General features: G+C 38.2%; 2 protein-coding genes across 9 annotated transcripts; both read left to right on the top strand.

Annotated features, from left to right (window-relative positions):
* The first annotated feature begins 1,628 nt into the window (after positions 1-1,628).
* hirip3 (HIRA interacting protein 3) lies at positions 1,629-10,968 on the top strand. Its single transcript, XM_012882238.3, has 8 exons — positions 1,629-1,768; positions 3,907-4,027; positions 4,286-4,427; positions 6,326-6,667; positions 6,766-6,899; positions 7,233-7,380; positions 7,897-7,995; positions 10,434-10,968. The coding sequence occupies exons 1-8, from the start codon at positions 1,692-1,694 to the stop codon at positions 10,616-10,618; spliced, it is 1,248 nt and encodes a 415-aa protein (XP_012737692.2). The 5' UTR covers positions 1,629-1,691; the 3' UTR covers positions 10,619-10,968.
* A 399-nt stretch (positions 10,969-11,367) lies between these two features.
* antkmt (adenine nucleotide translocase lysine methyltransferase) lies at positions 11,368-16,084 on the top strand. 8 transcript variants are annotated; one of them, XM_036132214.1, is made up of 6 exons: positions 11,368-11,415; positions 12,034-12,154; positions 12,541-12,645; positions 12,723-12,863; positions 14,035-14,085; positions 14,483-16,084. In XM_036132214.1, exons 1-6 carry the CDS (start codon positions 11,387-11,389, stop codon positions 14,708-14,710), a joined length of 675 nt encoding a protein of 224 aa, XP_035988107.1. In that variant the 5' UTR covers positions 11,368-11,386; the 3' UTR covers positions 14,711-16,084. The 8 variants fall into 8 exon arrangements, with proteins under 8 accessions (XP_035988107.1, XP_035988106.1, XP_035988103.1 ...); XM_036132213.1 differs by having other exon boundaries at positions 11,399-11,415; positions 11,994-12,154; XM_036132210.1 differs by having other exon boundaries at positions 11,414-11,501; positions 11,956-12,154.
* Positions 16,085-16,504: the final 420 nt, after the last annotated feature.

The raw sequence follows: 16,504 nt of genomic DNA, 5'->3' as shown, positions 1-16,504 counted from the left end.
AATAAGTAGTGATTTTTTATCCACACTCCATACCAGCTGGTGGCGGCAATGCACCGTTTCACTGTTTGACTCTCAGAGAGGATGATAAAAATATACACAAACAGAAGAAGATTAATTACAATCCCAAACAACCCCTAACAGCAGGGTGTGTGTGTGTGTGTGTGTGTGTGTGTGTGTGTGTGTGTGTGTGTGTGTGTGTGTGTGTGTGTGTGTGTGTGTGTGTGTGTGTGTGTGTGTTTGTAGAAGAAGAAGGAACGACCCTGGGGTCCGTTCTTCGAACGTTGCTTAAAACATCCAAGATCAAATGACACATCCAAGATGATTTCATCCGGCTAAACATGATCCGGCTAAGTGGGTTCTCCGAACACACCTGTTGTTTACGATTAGTATGGCTGGATTGAGTTATCTGAGATAACTGCGCGTCCATGCGTTTGTTTAAAAGGGGAAATGTATCGATAGTAGAAACAATGATCAGCAGCGCTGCTATTGGCTGTTCAGCAAAGAACGCCCACAGTTTTTTCTCCCAAGCAGAACAAGAGCTTGGAAGGTTATGATGAATTTGAGTCATTAATTAAAACACCTAAAAATCTGTCCAAGCCAGGAGAGAGGGCTGGCAAAAAGCAGCAGACAAATTAATGCGTAAATACTGTCCATGGTAGATGTTTCTATCACTTTCTACAGCATGAATTTTTGCATTTTAATAATTTGATATTATTTGTTCTTTTATATCAGAGCCTCCACGGGACCCACTAGAACATGGGGACAAGTAAAAGTGAAATATTCTACAAAATGGTAGCCTTTAATTATTACACTTTATTTTAAAAAGGCACTTGTTATGTCAAGAGATCCAAATTTCAGTGTCATTCCTTAGAGACGGAAAGTAAAGGACATGTGCAAACTGGGAATTTTAACAAAAAAAAATCTTTATCCATAAAAAATGAAAATCTTCCTTTTCCAATTAGTCATCCACAGTTTACACGGTAAAACTTTATTGCTCCGTGTCTAGATAATCCGTCCATACGGCTCGACAGGAAGCAAGCCTTTCAAAGTAAAACTAAACTTCACAATAAAATGGCCCGAACAACTCTTCTTACTGAATATGATAAAAATAAAAAGCAAACTATCATACAAATAACTTAAATATTTTAGATTTATGGCTCCAACATCACTTTTTCCTCTTTAAAAGCCACTGTTAAATGATGTGTTTGTCTGTTTATAACAGCCACCAAGAAAAATCTCTCTACAATCACACTGTTGCGCTGCGCTAAAGGATCCTGTCTATTGCGCAATACGCGATTAATTCGAAAAACTCTGCAAATTATTCTTGCACCTTCCGCAACAGGTTGCAGTCGTAAAAATGGACATGGCTACGACAGACTTTCCTATCTCCTCCGGTTATACAGCCGCGATCTAATCTTGTTTACATGAAATAAGCCTGCTCTGGAGCAGGCTTAAGCTGGCGCACATGTTGCTATGACAACAAGTGCAGGAAGTCTTTCGAAGAACCAAACGATCCAAGATCATGCCAAATCGTCAACAGTGAAATCCTGCTAACTGAGTTAGCGACGTACGAAGAACGGACCCCTGGTTGTTGTTGTCTATGGTTGTTGTTGTGAAGGAAACGCGGTTGTACTACGTCACTTCCGCCCACGTTCGAGATTCCCGCCTCGCCGTCAAAAAGCCAGCTAGTAATGATGGCGTCAGAGAAGGAGAAAGGTAGTATTCGGAGGTTTGTCAAAGGGCAACTCCGCGATGGGCCAGACCTAAGGTAGGTTTGCGTCTCTGCTGCAATTTTTTTAAACTTTGTTTAAGAGCAGTTTGCCTTAATGGTGATACCGAGCGAAGATATATATGCAAGGGTCATTTAGACACTCAGACTGGCGAAACGTTCTGCATTTAGGGGTTCACAGCTGACAACAAGACAGTTTGCAACACAGAATGTGAGGGTTTATCACTGAGCTATATAACTCATTGGGGTTTATGCGAGTTTTTCTCGTTGCACAAACCAACAGGTAACATTAATCATATCCATTGTCAAGCAGCTCCCTCTGGTGACAAAACGCCGTTACTGCAGCGAATGGATCGCTTTAAAAGTCATGTTTTTACAGTTTTTTTTAAAATCATTTTTTACCTGACATGACTATATTTTAGGGAGATTATTGCTTTTATATAAAGTCTAAAATTAATTCGTACGGTATTTTGTTTTGAAAACTTGCAGTTGATGGTCTTTGGTATGCATTTTTAAAATAAATACAGCGCTTAATTGTAGAAAGCAGTTTTAATGTTGGCAATGAAAGCATATTGGGCTTGTTCCTGTTTCAGATGTGCAGACACGATACAAAGAAAAGATTCTGTGTAATTTAGGGTTTCATTATACCTCGGCACAGGTGCGGTGTACACAGTGAAACGTATTCCATTAAACTGTTTTCTACAGGTTATATGAAAGCTTTAAAATAATACTTAAGTATATTGAAAAAGGAATGAGAAACTGAACTATTAACTGATAGGTGAATATTTAAGTATTGAGATATTGAAAAACAAGGAAGTATGGTGAGTCAGGTGAGATCAGAAAAATGTAGGAATTATAATTTCTCTGGATTTATAAAAGTCAGACTTATTTTTGTTGTGGTTGACTTTAACAAGAAGTTCCATGAACTGAGCAGTCTAGACTTTTCCTGAGCTGTAATCAGCAGCTGAAACAGGCTGGTTTTGGGGTCTGAGAAATCTCCAGTGTTGTGCTAATGGTTGTCCAACATTTCTTGATGGAGACGTGTCCTGCAGGGGCATGCGAGCTGACCTGGAGCAGCTCTCTGCTTTTTCAGAGGGCTTTTTTTTGGGATTAGTCCACCTGGCATGCACTTTTTTTTTTTCCTAAACTGACAAAAAAATTTAACATTTTAAAATAATTTTCATGCCCATGGATTTGTATTTTTTTGAAGCACATTTGTTACAGTCAGGTTGGGTGGGGAACATCAGTAGAGACCCTGGTCTTTCTGGTTTAAGTCGAGGCTCTGGCTCCAGGAAAGTTGAATCACCGCGTCGCTCTGAGGTCCAGAGCGCTCTGAAGCTGGAAGGTTCTCTCCATGAATACCCTTGGCTGCTGTCCTCTCACCCTTCACGCAGACTTATCACCCAGTTTTGATTTGGTTTCCAGATTTCTTTTTTTCTCTGCTGTTCTGACCCTCTTTAAGGTCCACCTTGATGAAATCCAAGATGGCTGAACTGTCTGTCTGGTGGCGCTGCCACAGAGGCGTGATCAGTGGAGCGCATTATCTCTTAGCTTAATAGTTGTCCTTTTGGATGCTTCTCCTGTATCGACGAACGAACAATGAAGCTCCATGTAGGTGACTCACGGGTTCCGGGTCACCTCTCGGACCAAGGCCAGTCCTCCAGCATTACTCTGTGTGGTCTAGATCTAGGGAGGCTCCAGGTGGTTTCAGACTTCTCCCTCTTCCAAAACAATGGAGACCAGACAGTTTTTAGCTGGGGTGTTCAGTGGTGCTGGAGATTTTTGCACCACAATCAACCTAGTTTTATAGGTCTATTAAAAAGCCCTTTTAACTTTATTTCTTCGTTTCTGCTCTGATAATATCTCAGTAAAATCAGATGCACCAGAGGTAATTTTTGAGTGTCTTAGCAAAACGTAAGGATGCTTTTATTCCGAAGACTTTAAAATATTTTAATTTCCTTTTTTTTCTTTTTTTTTATGAATGAACAAAATTCTCTGAAACAAATGTTTTGGGGGGCTGTTTTGTATGTATTAAAAATAAAAAATAAACTGGGCTCAAATCGTTAGTAGAATACGCGTGCAAAGTTTCACACACTGAAAACCCTGGACTTTACTTAGTAGTTTTTCATGGTTTTTCTTGTTTTTTTGTGTTTTTTTTTTTTTTTTTTTTCTCCCAGCACGCTGACTTTAGGAATATTGAAAAAACGATATCTGGCTCAAGAAGGATGTGAATCGTTGACTTCTGAAGCAAAACAATTCATGAAGCAAGTGGTGGGAGAAGAACTGGCCAAAATGCAGGTATCTGAAATAAAAGGCCTTCAGCTGCCTGCACCAAAGTTAGGATTGTTGTCTGTTGCAAGTCGGTGAAGCAAAAAGGAAGAGAACCGTCCCCGAATGTTCCCTTGTTTCCTGTTACTAAACGCTGAACCTGTATTGTTTTTATTAGTAACGAGAGAGCGGTTCAGCTTTTTCTTCTTTTTTTTATTGCTTATGTGTGTAATGCTGTAGGAAGTATTACTGTTTATTTTTACAGTAAATAAGTTCAGTTCATTGTAGGAAAGCAATGGCGGTGAAAGCGAGCCTGAAATCAACAAACCAAAGCGGAAAAGGGAGAGAGAAAAAGAGGAGCTGGAAAGTGACGCTGAAACCAAATCCGCAGCAAAGAAATCACGATCGGGACATAAAGACTCGCCATCAGGTAGTTTCTACATCAATGCTGAGCGCAATACTGCTTGGTCAATGTTAAATCTGCAAGAACATCACGAGCACAGCTTTTTTTTTTTTATATATATAAATAAAGCTGCACTGCGTAGAACTTTTGCACCCAATAAATGACAAAGTGCAGCATGTGTCCTTTTTTTTAAATGAGCGAATAAACGGGATGCTGGATTTAGAGAAAAATGCAACAAACGGCTCAATAGTCAGATGCACGGTGAATAAAACTACAAAATGGTGAAAGGGTCAATAGGACCAGTTACCCCACCAAAAGTCACATAGTTTGTGAAATGACGTCCAAGGGTCACATGACCGATTAGCATAAGCACATCTTTTCTGAGAGGCAGAAAGTGTGGGAATTGTAGGCAAGAAATGTAGGCAACAGTACGCTGGACTATGAAGGTAAAACATCAGAGCGGAGTCCACTAAGCTCACAGTATGCGCACTTTACACAGAGTCTGTGGGATCCTTTAGGCAGCCCAGAGTACGTGCTAGTAACAATAAACCTAGTAAGTTAGTTCAATATAAAAGTTCAGTTTATTTTGGCCTTATGTTAGAAACAGGGCAGTGTAGTCCAGCTACTCTGTCCTCTTGTTAGAGACTGATAGAGAGCTGTGTGCATGAAGGAGCGGAGTGATATTACACACTTGGGAAGAATATTAAATGCGCTTTAAAATCCGGTGCACCTTATATGTCGGCAAAGACGCACAGAGACATGTTAATTCACTGTGCGTCTTATTGTCTGGAAAATACGGTAATGTGTTCTCCTAGCCCCCGCCACGGCTGAGGTAAGATTTAAAATGAAGCTTTAATTTACAGCTAGATGCGTCTGAAATCCACCGGGCGAGGCAGCGGGTCGCTTCGCAAGCGTCGGCCGCTCCAAGGCGAGCTGGAGCTGGGCGAGGTCTGACAGCTGGGAGAGTAAGCCCAAGAATAATGAGATCATTTCACTGCGGTTAAAATGTTTTTATTAACGTCCCCTCGCCCCACCATGGCTGAGACAAAAGATCTCGTTTGAAGGTGTAAATATTAATATTTTGTCTGTGACTGAAAACAGCCGTAAGAAGGACCGGTCCGTCCCTGGCACCTACAGCGGCTCCAGGCTCCTCTAGCTGCCGATTAAAAATAGTTTCACTGCGTTTAAAATCTTTTTTTTTTTTTTTTTATTAACGTATTCTCCTCGCCTCCGGAGTGACTGAGACAAATGATGTCATATAAAGGTGTAAATATTAACTGTGAGTGTAAACAGCCTGACGAAGGAGCGGTTTGCCCCGGGAACCTGCAGCAACACTCTCACAACACGGTTTTAAAGCAGAGCTCAGACAGGATCTGCTTTATTTTACCATTAGATGTGGGATCCAATTTATCCCGGAGGATTAATCTTTAAAAATATCTAAGACAATCTTGCATGTACAGCTATAGAAACATTATTTAGATATTTTAGTTTATGTTTTATTTATAATGGTGTATGTTTAGCATTTACCATTTCTCACAGATTTCTTTAATGCGTCAACTGGGGGTGACTTTTAAATCAGCATTTAAAAGTAAATAGATTTTTTTTATTTTGTTTTTGGAGTCCCGCTACGCAGTCTCGTATCCACATGTTATCTGATCAGAATAATTTTAGGAGTTGCACTTGCTTTAAACTGTTGCTATAACACAATAATTTTGATAATTAACATAAGACTTTCTCTCATGTTTCTAAGTGGTCTCCATATCCTGCAGTATAGCAAGGAGTTCAGTAATTCTCCATTGGTCTTAGTCTTATGCTGGATCTTCTGATAGTTTTGTGTTTGAACTGAAACATTATGGAAAGAATAAATGTTACTTGCTGGAGAAAATGTCACTAAGCCTTTCTTTCTCTAATAATTTTCACTGCAGATTCAGAGGATGAGCAGAACTCTGAAACAGGAAGTCAAAACAAAGAGCAAATCAGCTCTCGGTCTGCAAGTGAAGAAGAAGAAGAAGAATCAGAGCATGAAAAAAGCAAAAAAACTGGACAGCGTGTCACAAGTGATGAGTCTTCAGATGAAGAGGTTGAGTCAGAAAATGGTCGGAATGAGAATCTAACTCCCAAGGAAAAAGTGAAAAAGAAGGCCAAGAAGAGAGAGATAAGAAGCGTCGATTCAGGTGGAAGAAACACAACGACAAAGAGCGATAAGGAGAGTGGGAGTGATGCAGAGCGTTCGTCAGAGAAAATTGATTCCTCTGCTGATGACAAAGGTAATTATTCAACATGGCTTTAATATGCGTACGTATTTATGCCATAACATGGTTACTGTGAACATGCTGTTGAATGCCTTGCTCCTGTGCCAAACAAGAAAATGGGAAGAAGGGAAACGACTCTGACTCTGATTCATCATCATCACTGCCTTCTGTGGACGACGAGAAGAAAAGGAGCCCGGCTGAAGCAAAAGATAAGAAGCAAAAGAAAACAAAGACTGGAGGCTCCAAGGTGAGCTTGTTGCTGAAGGCCGATACAATGAATCTCAACAGAAAGGATCATGCTTTCATTTTTTTTTTATATTGATTTTCGTGATAGTAAGATGACTATAGGTGGTGTTGTATTGTGACTTTTTGTTGAATTTTAAACCAAGGACAAAAATTAGTTAAGCTTCATTCCTTTAGTCGGCCATTTTAATATAATGTACAAAAATAACTTGATTAAAAACGCTGCCGTATAAGTTACAGAGAAGATTAAATCATTAAGTTCTATAAAAAAAAAAATATCGAATTTTGAATTTGCAAGGGGGAGTGTGAAAATGTGTCTTTTGTCTTGTTCCTGCAGGATGAAGAAAAGTCAGTCGTGCGGCTCAAACGCTACATCGCCCTGTGTGGCGTGTGGAAGAATTACAAGAAGCTGCTAGACGGCTGCCGCTCCACTCGCTCCAAAGTGGCTGTTCTGAAGCAGGAGCTTAAAAACCTCGGTGTCAATGGTCAGTGGGGATACGATCAACCTTTTTTTTCACAGATCTGGGGGCTTTGTTTTTAAGTGACACTACAACGCTGTGATCAAAAGTTTAGGTGAAATAAATAGTACATTGTACAAACTGTCTTCAGTAAGAATTAAATGGTGTTCTTTGTGAGCATAATCCAGTATTTACACTGAAATTGTAGATTCAGCATGAATCAAACATAATAATTTACTGACATCTGCAGCATCTATCCATTGCAGTGAAACGATTGAGAGGTGAGAAATACCCGCATCAGGAATGCAGTGTAGTTTACATTGGGATTTAGGAAATGAACTGATTAGGAAATAAAACCTTGTTTTGCTGATTTTTGTTAGTCTGAATATCTAAAGGAACGACGCTGAGGACACCCGAAACATCGGCTGTGATTAACTCCTCTGTGTTCAAGGTTGATTCAGACGGGGGGAGAGAAATCCCCAAAAGACTGTTTTAATAAGCTATTACTCTGCCTTACAGTAATATGGCTCTTCTCTTAATTAGGTCACCCCTCTATTGAGAAATGTAAAAAGATTCGATTGAAGAGGGAAGAAGCTCAGGAACTGGCTGAACTTGACGTCAACAACATCATCACCACTGAAGGTTTGCTTTGTTTTTGTTTTGTTTTTTTGGGGGGTAGGGGGGTGTTCTTCCTAAAGCCCCAAATGAGTAAGTGTCTAATATAATTACTGCAATGTTGTAGATAGTTGCTTCTTTATTATCTAGATACATTAATTGCTGCAAGCACTAATAAGATGCAATACCCGTACTAACACGGTGTTGGTAAAGTTGTTCAGTGCACTGAAGAAAATAGCCTTTGGATCACTGTTTGCCGTAAAGTTCCCATTAGCATTTATGTTGAGGAGAACAGTCAGGTGCTGTTCTACAGATACTTAGGACTCATGATTGACTCTGTGCTGTTTTGGAAAATCTAGACTGTACTCGGGTCCGTTCTTCTTACGTTGCTTAAAACATCCGAGATCAAATGACACATCCAAGATGATTTCATCCGGCTAATTGGGTTCTTCGAACACATCTGTTGTTTACGATTAGTATGGCTGGATTGAGTTATCTGAGACAACTGTGCGTTCATGCGTTTGTTTAAAAGGGGAAATGTATCGATAGTAGAAACGATGATCAGCAGCGCTGCTATTGGCTGTTCAGCAAAGAACGCCCACAGTTTTTCTCCCAAGCAGAACAAGAGCTTTTAATGGAAGGTTATGCCGAATTTGAGTTAATAATTAAAACGAACACCTCAAAGTCTGCTAAAGCCAGAGAGAGGGCTGGTAAAAAGCAGCAGACAAATTAATGCGTAAATATTGTCCATGATAGATGTTTCTATCACTTTCTACAGTATGAATTTTTGCATTTTAATAATTTCATATTTACTTTGTTCTTTTATATCAGAGCCTCCACGGGACCCACTAGAACATGTGGACAAGTAAAAGTGGAATATTCTACAAAATGGTAGCCTTAAATTATTATACTTTATTTTAAAAAGGCACTTGTTATGTCAAGAGATCCAAATTTCAGTGTCATTCCTTAGACACGGGAAGTAAAGGACACGTGCAAACTGGGATTTTTAACAAAAAAATATTTATCTATAAAAAAATTAAGTTCTTCCTTTTCCAAGTCATCCACAGTTTACATGGTAAAACTGTATTGCTCTGTGTCTAGATAATCCATCCATATTTTTTTTCTAATACAATATACGGCTCGACAAGAAGCAAGCCTTTCAAAGTAAAACTAAACTTCACAATAAAATGGCCCGAACAAATCTTACCGAATATGATAAAAATAAAAAGCAAACCATCATACAAATAACTTAAACATTTTCGATTTATGACTCTAACACCACTTTTTCTTCTTTAAAAGCCACTGTTAAATGATGCGTTTGTCTGTTTATAACAGCCACCAAGAAAAATCTCTCTACAATTACACTGTCGCACTGCGCTAAAGGATCCTGTCTATTGCGCAATACGCGATTGATTCGAAAAACTCTGCAAATTATTCTTGCACCTTCCGCAACAGGTTGCTGTCGTAAAAATGGACATGGCTACGGCAGACTTCCCTATCTCCTCCGCTTATACAGCAGTGATCTAATCTTGTTTACATGAAATAAGCCTGCTCTGGAGCAGGCTTAAGCTGGCGAACATGTTGCTATGACAACAAGTGCAGAAAGTCTTTCGAAGAACCAAACGATCCAAGATCATGCCAAATCGTCAACAATGAAATCCTGCTAATTGAGTTAGCGACGTACGAAGAACGGACCCCAGATCTCTGAGAAGACAAAACAAAGGATGTATCACTTTTGGCGCCTGAGGTCTTGTGAAAGAAGCACAGAAGTTACGATTTAGGATTTTTGTTAGGGTTTTTTTTTTTTTTTTTTTTTTTTTGTTAAAAAAAGCTAGAAACAAAAAGGAAATCATTCAAATAATTTTTTATTGTTTTATTTGACACAAAAAATCAGCAAACCAAAATGAATTTCCCTATTGGGCTTGAAGTTCAAGCCTTAAATTAAGGCTAAATGAATAAAAGGTTCTGCTTGAACAAAGATAAGTGTCCTGTTGCGATTAATAGTGCAATAACTTGCCTTTCACAAAACTCACACAGCGACAGCCTGTGAGACAGCGCTGAGAGAATAGCCAGCCCACACACAGTTGTTGAGAGTAAGGGCAGACCGCTGCTTTCAAGTGAAGCTGCTAAATCACCAAAAACACAGACAGTGTACTTCCACAATATATTTTACTAAACAGATATTCAACATTGCAAGCTTTTACCAAAACAATTTCCCCTTTCAGGACCGACATAGTTGTTGTTATTTTGCACTGGCAAAAAAACATTTTTTTTCCAAAAATCAAAATCTTCATGAATTGCAAATTCGAATTAATCAATAAAATCGATTTATCGCCCAGCCGTACTCAGTAGGCTCGGTAGTAGGTAGGCAGTCATGATATCTTTCTGTCCTGAACTGGTCATTTTTGATGCTGTTTAATAACCCTTTGTCATGCATAAACGGATTATATTTGAACACCTTTCAGGCCGGCCTAAACGCAGAGGAACCTCAGCCAATCAGATACGTAAGGACCCTCCATCTTCTTATCAGCGCACTCTAAACTCTGATTCTGACAGCCATCAGGAAAGTGATCCTCACAAAGGACGCAAAAAGATGTCGGAGTGGGCCAACCTGCATGGGATCATCAGTGATGATGCAGACACCAACTGAACACAGACTGTTGCACTTTTATGATGTTTATTGTTGACTTTTACATTTTTGATTGTAAAATCATTCATTGTAATTTAATTTGATAGTGACTTGTTTTAAGTGTTCCTGTTAAAATAAAATTTATATTATAACCTTTTTGACAGATCTTTTTTTTTATTATTATTTAGGCCAGTGGAGTACATTTTGTCTGCCAGTGAACATTTTAAAATGTTTGACACAGAGGGTGAGAGGAAGATAAAACAATCGCTGTAAATAATTTACATTTTGTTTGCAAATCGATTCTTTTTCACTGCGTTTAACCATCACATGGTTGCTTTTATTACCAGAACTTAAATAAACTCAAACAGGAAAACAAGTTTTAAAAACATGTCTCCTTGTTATGATTGGTGTATATTCATATTTTTGTTTTGACATTTGTATTCTCTAATTGTTGATTTCAATCACAAAAAGTTACGTTTAAAATATATTTGTGGTTATGTGAGGGTGAAATTCAACCCATTAAAATCAACTTATAGGTTTATCCCAACATTTATATTTGCTAAAGACTAATCCTTTTGCAATTTTCACACAATATCAGCTTTTATGACCGACTAATAGCTCCATGTTACCCATTAGAAGGCAAAAACTATCTCAGTATTACAAAAACCTTTTTATTATTTGAACATAATTTAACAATTAGAACCGAAATGTTGAATAAGACTCCATTATTTTGGAAAACGACACCAAGTGACGTCGAAAACACGCGTTTCCGGAACTTGAGAGTACGGAATGTTTCGTAGATGGACCTGTCCTACACGGTAATGCGTCCGCTCTCACTGCTTCGGATCTTCACGGTTTTTGCTTCGAAGACAGGATGAGACCTGAGATTTCAATTCTCTTTTACGTTCGTAAATTGGACGTTTGCTTTTCTTGTTGCCATGTGGGGATTTGTTATTATTTTTTCAGACAACGTTACAGAGAAAGAACTCCGTGTTCCCGCTAAACGTAACCTGGCTCTGATTTAAGTACAACTAGTGCTAAGTGCTCAAAAACGAATAACTTGACTGTTGTCTTAATCAAAACAACCTAAACTGTTTGTGAAATGTACTACATCACGGATATGTTCTTTTTGTATTATAATAATTGTTATTATTTTGTAAGTGTATGGTCTGTTAAAGGCTCCAGTCTGAAACAGTATTAGGCAAATGTTGCGACAGGTCTTTATCATCACGTCTAACCATTTATAGTAAAAAAAAAAAAAAAAAAAAAAAAAGGCTAATGTAATGTGCTACTAAAGTGTCGTGAACTGAATCAGAATCCGTTTTATTTGTAGTCCAAATATTCTCTATCCTCACCAGGACTACATATTTGTTGAACTCCTACTCGTTTCCTACAGAAATGGATGACAACACTGATGAGCTCTTTGCTGACCTTAGGACCAGACACATCGGAGGCTGGGGAGTTCTGCAGATAGCTGCTGGCACTGGGCTTGCTGTCTATGCCATGTGGGCTGGAGTCCTGCAGCCTGGCTTCCGAAAAGTGCCGCTGAGGCTACAGGTCTGATGTGCAGCGTTCTCAAAGTATTGTAACTGTATGACGGTGTTTGTATAGCCTCTAAAAATCACATAACACAGAATGTTATGTGATTTCAGAGGCTATATGCTGCTGTGGGCATATATCCATGTATGTATGTTTGTGCACCTGTACATTACTTCCACCTCCAACATGTACATAATACAATAATGGTTAAATTTACTCCTGCATTCCTTTAACACAATTTTGCAATGAGCAGAGTGCAATCTATTTTGTTTATAGTGTGTTCAAACGTGTTCTCTAAACTTCCAACTGCTTGATTTTGCATCCAGAGTCAAATTCCTTGTGTGTGCGTACACATACCTGGCAAATAAAGCAAATTCTGATTCTGAACATCTAATTCCTTCCAGGTTCCCTACATTCCTGCCAGCAAAGCTCAAGTAAAAAATGTGATGACTCTGATGAGAGGTCGAACGGGAGGACTGGTCGATTTGGGATCCGGTGATGGTCGTATTGTAAATATGATTGTATGAGCAGAAACCGTCTCGCCACAATGATTATCAGTTTTAAATTGTTTCCTTTATTCGTTCAGGTTTTGGAGGCCTGTCATCAGAGCTTTAGTCCCGTTGTTGGCTACGAGCTCAACCCCTGGCTTGTGCAGCTAGCTCGCTTTCACGCCTGGAGAGCAGGTCGCCACGGAAACGTGTCGTACAGACAAGAAGATCTCTGGAAGGTTAGAAAATTTTTACTCATGTTAATAACTGTTTTAGTTCACAATACTAGTTATCTATATATACATATCTGTAAAAACTATAGTACTATCCACCTGTATATTATATTCAGTACATATGCAGCTGTAAATTTAGTTCACAATACTAGTTATCTATATATTATACTCATAGGACAAATCTATCAGTAAAATTCTGTTTATAATAGTATCCATCTCTATATTTATTCAGTAAAAAACCCATGTCTTGTACTTATGGAACCATTGTTTATCCTGCACTTGCTGCTATTGCACTTCTGGTTAGACCTAAGCTGCGTTTCGTTGCCTTGTACCTGTACCTGTGTAATGACAATAAAGTTGAATCTAATCTAATCTAACTCTACCAAAGCCACTGGAGGTAGAAACAAAGTTTGCAACTGCTCAGCTCCCTTCCCTTTGGGCCCCGGGAATTACACGAGGACTTGAATTTACAAATGTACCAGTTATGTACATTCTAAAACCATCATAATGTGACTGATACATCACTGGAGTCTTATTTTAATGCTAATTGGATCATTTCTGCTTCATGTCTGAGTTGCACATTGTAAGCAGCTCCATGTGCAAAAGCAAATTTGTCTGTGTTTGCATGTGAACAAAACATTTCATTTTGCCTATTTCCGACTCTCTCAAGTGCAAAATAACTAGAATGGGCCTAGGTAGAACTGGGACCCTAAATTAAACTCCGCTTAGGGGCTCATGCAGCCCCTGGCTGGGCCTGAGCTCTACTACCTCGGCCTTTTTTCAGTCAGAAGCGGAACTTTATTTCAAGAGCACAATATCTGACCACAAATAAGAACCTGCAACCAGAGAGAAGTTCTCCAATCAAAAATGCTTTATTAGCAAAACAGTGGAGTTCTTTTGGAACAGACTAAAAATAAAAGTTGGCAATACACTTAAATTAGTGAGTATTGAAGACAATTAATAAAGATTTAAATATTAAATTCAGATACGTTTTAAGCTTGCGTGTGCAAACCTTTGAACCGATTCCTTCCTAATCGGAAGTTCTGTGCTACCATCAGTGACACATAAGTGACTACATTATTTAAGAAACTATTATAAATACAAACCACTTTTTTTGCTGTATTCTTTTGTTTAAGCCTGTTGGTTGATTTACGTCCTGCTTTGTGTTCCATCTCAGGTCGACTTGTCAAAATGCAAGAATGTCACGGTGTTCCTGGCTCCCAGTGTGGTACGTCTTCTTATCAACCCATAGCTCTTAGCTGGAAGAAGGTGTGGCGCATCCCTTGCAGGCTTCTGCCTGCAAGGGATGCACAGAAACTAATTTCTTCAAACCAAAACTCCTTTGACAGGTTGACTTACTGAAATACTTTTTGAACCACTTAAGTCATATTGTATGTGAACCATGACCTACTTTGTTTCAATTGTTATTCAACGGTAGCCTCTTACCTGTGTGATCTAATACTATGCTAATAAGTTACTCTTTTAAAAAGCTTTTCGACATATCACATTATTTCAGTGATACAAAACAACACAAAGAATTTAAAACTAATGCAGCCCATTGACCAAACAGACGTTTACTTACGTGTTGTGTTTTGCAGTAATTTCTTGTTTTCTTGTGTTGCTAGCTTTCATTATTACAAAAAAAGTTGCATGCTGAGCTTCCTGATGATGCCTTAGTGGTGGCCGGCCGTTTCCCATTCCCAGACTGGAACCCGTGCCGGATTGAGGGACAGGGTGTGGACAGGGCCTGGGCGTACAACATGCAAGCTCTACGGCCGCACGGCAGTGAGAAAAACGAAAGCCTCAGCACAACAGCGAGCGACGTTGACAATGAACTTGTTCAGGAAAAGTGACGCACTTTGAAGATAAATTCATGCTGTGATTCAGACTAACAAATACTGACTTTAAGCTAACCTATTCTGATGTAGTGAAGTTTTAAGACTAATCTGAATACTTTTAAATTTTAAAACAGTGAGTATATCCTGAAATGTTATCTGTTACACGGGCATTTGTTAGTTGAACGTTACATTTGCAAAAGTCACGCAAGTCAGGAGCAACAACTCACTATACGCTGTGTATTTATTTAACAGAAAGTAAACAAGATCACCGATCTTAGTCGAGCTAAGTAAAATCTGTTACAAAATGCAAGCACATCGAGCAGAAATGCAATCACATCACAGTGCAATATAAGCCTAGACCTAAACTGAGCCATTTGAAAACATTTTGCTGTTGATTTGCTGCTACGGTTGGAAAGGCTTGCCTTAGATTTAACTGTCAGAGGGTGACTAGTTCCTGTGGCTGTTTAAAAAAAAACAACAACAGTAAACACTATGCTAGACAGTTTTTATTTATTGTTTATTGCGGTTTTAGGACATTACTTGGGAAGTCTTGTGGATTTTTTTATTTTTTTTTAAGATGTATCAAGGGATCAGTTTTGGTTTATTATTTAGTAAAAATAACAGACAGATGAATGTTTCAAACCAGCAAATGGTTCAGAAATTCTTAGAGGTACTCAGAAACCACTATTAAATAAGAGTATTTGATCCGCAGCACCTGGCTGTGGCTTAGCCTTCTGAGTTTTATGGAACCAGTCAGGTCCAGTACCTGTTCTTCACACTGTTTCTACGTTTTGACTTGGTATTAATTGACTGCATAGGACAATTCTCGATACCTGTATGTCGTGTTTTCTTTTCCATCAGAAGTTCTACATATAAAGGGTCTACTGAGCTGAATGTTGTTATTATTATTTATTATTATAACTATAACATCTGTAAAATCAAATACCTAAAAGAGAGTATACTGACTTATTAGAGGGTTTTATATTGTGTATGTATTTTGTTTGGTTGGTTCTTTTTAATGGCCGTATCATATTTTAGCATGTTTTAAACCAGAAGTCGATGAGCAGAATAAACTGTCAGCGTTAAAGATGATCTTTGCTGATAAACTATTTGTGATTTGCTGTTCATCTTTTTTGCCTGAATCGGATGATCAGGGTGCTGTTTTGTGACTTATAATGTGCGTATACCCAAAAACAAATAATGTCCACAGTTTAAAAGGGCACAATTTTTCATGTTTAGTTTTAATGTATATTTATGTTACACGTTTTTTTGTTGTCTGACAGAGATTGCCTTATTTATGATACGTATTTACATGCACTTACCTTAAGCTGTAAGTAAAAAGTATTGCTCTTGTCTGAATATGGCTATTAAAAAAACCTTACTGCAAAATGTCAGTGTTTTCTAATTTTTTTCTCTCTTGACATCAGCTCAGTGTTTTCCAACCAGTGCAGAATTGCACTGTAAGTATAGTTGTGTGATTCCCAGGTCAGGTAGTAGACTTTTTAAACCATTGTCTTTATTTCCAAACATTTTAAAAATAAATATAACCATGTTACATAAACCTACACAGGTAGTTTTTACAGGTCAATGCATAAAATGTACTGCAGTTTTCAAAATAAAAGCTGAAACAAAAGTAGATACTGAAATATGTTTTGATTAGAATTTGATGTTTTAAATTATCTATATATATATATATATATATATATATATATATATATATATATATATATATTCAACATAAGGTAACAATGTTAATATTTAGACATTTCGCCCGAATCATCCAATAATTTCAAGTCGGGTAATATATTT

Source organism: Fundulus heteroclitus, unplaced genomic scaffold, assembly GCF_011125445.2.
Source record: "Fundulus heteroclitus isolate FHET01 unplaced genomic scaffold, MU-UCD_Fhet_4.1 scaffold_48, whole genome shotgun sequence".
Classification (NCBI taxonomy): domain Eukaryota; kingdom Metazoa; phylum Chordata; class Actinopteri; order Cyprinodontiformes; family Fundulidae; genus Fundulus; species Fundulus heteroclitus.
This window is presented reverse-complemented; position numbering and strand designations above follow the sequence as displayed.

What these genes read in the sequence shown, in the direction of transcription:
- antkmt (XM_021308465.2), top strand. Translation starts at nt 11,536, where the DNA reads ATGTGGGGATTTGTTATTATTTTTTCAGACAACGTTACAGAGAAAGAA. An exon ending in AAGTGCCGCTGAGGCTACAG is followed by an intron (nt 12,155 to 12,540) that starts GTCTGATGTGCA and finishes AATTCCTTCCAG; the next exon opens with GTTCCCTACATTCCTGCCAG. An exon ending in GATCCGGTGATGGTCGTATT is followed by an intron (nt 12,646 to 12,722) that starts GTAAATATGATT and finishes TTATTCGTTCAG; the next exon opens with GTTTTGGAGGCCTGTCATCA.
- hirip3 (XM_012882238.3), top strand. Translation starts at nt 1,692, where the DNA reads ATGATGGCGTCAGAGAAGGAGAAAGGTAGTATTCGGAGGTTTGTCAAA. An exon ending in CGCGATGGGCCAGACCTAAG is followed by an intron (nt 1,769 to 3,906) that starts GTAGGTTTGCGT and finishes TTTTTCTCCCAG; the next exon opens with CACGCTGACTTTAGGAATAT. An exon ending in CAACATCATCACCACTGAAG is followed by an intron (nt 7,996 to 10,433) that starts GTTTGCTTTGTT and finishes AACACCTTTCAG; the next exon opens with GCCGGCCTAAACGCAGAGGA.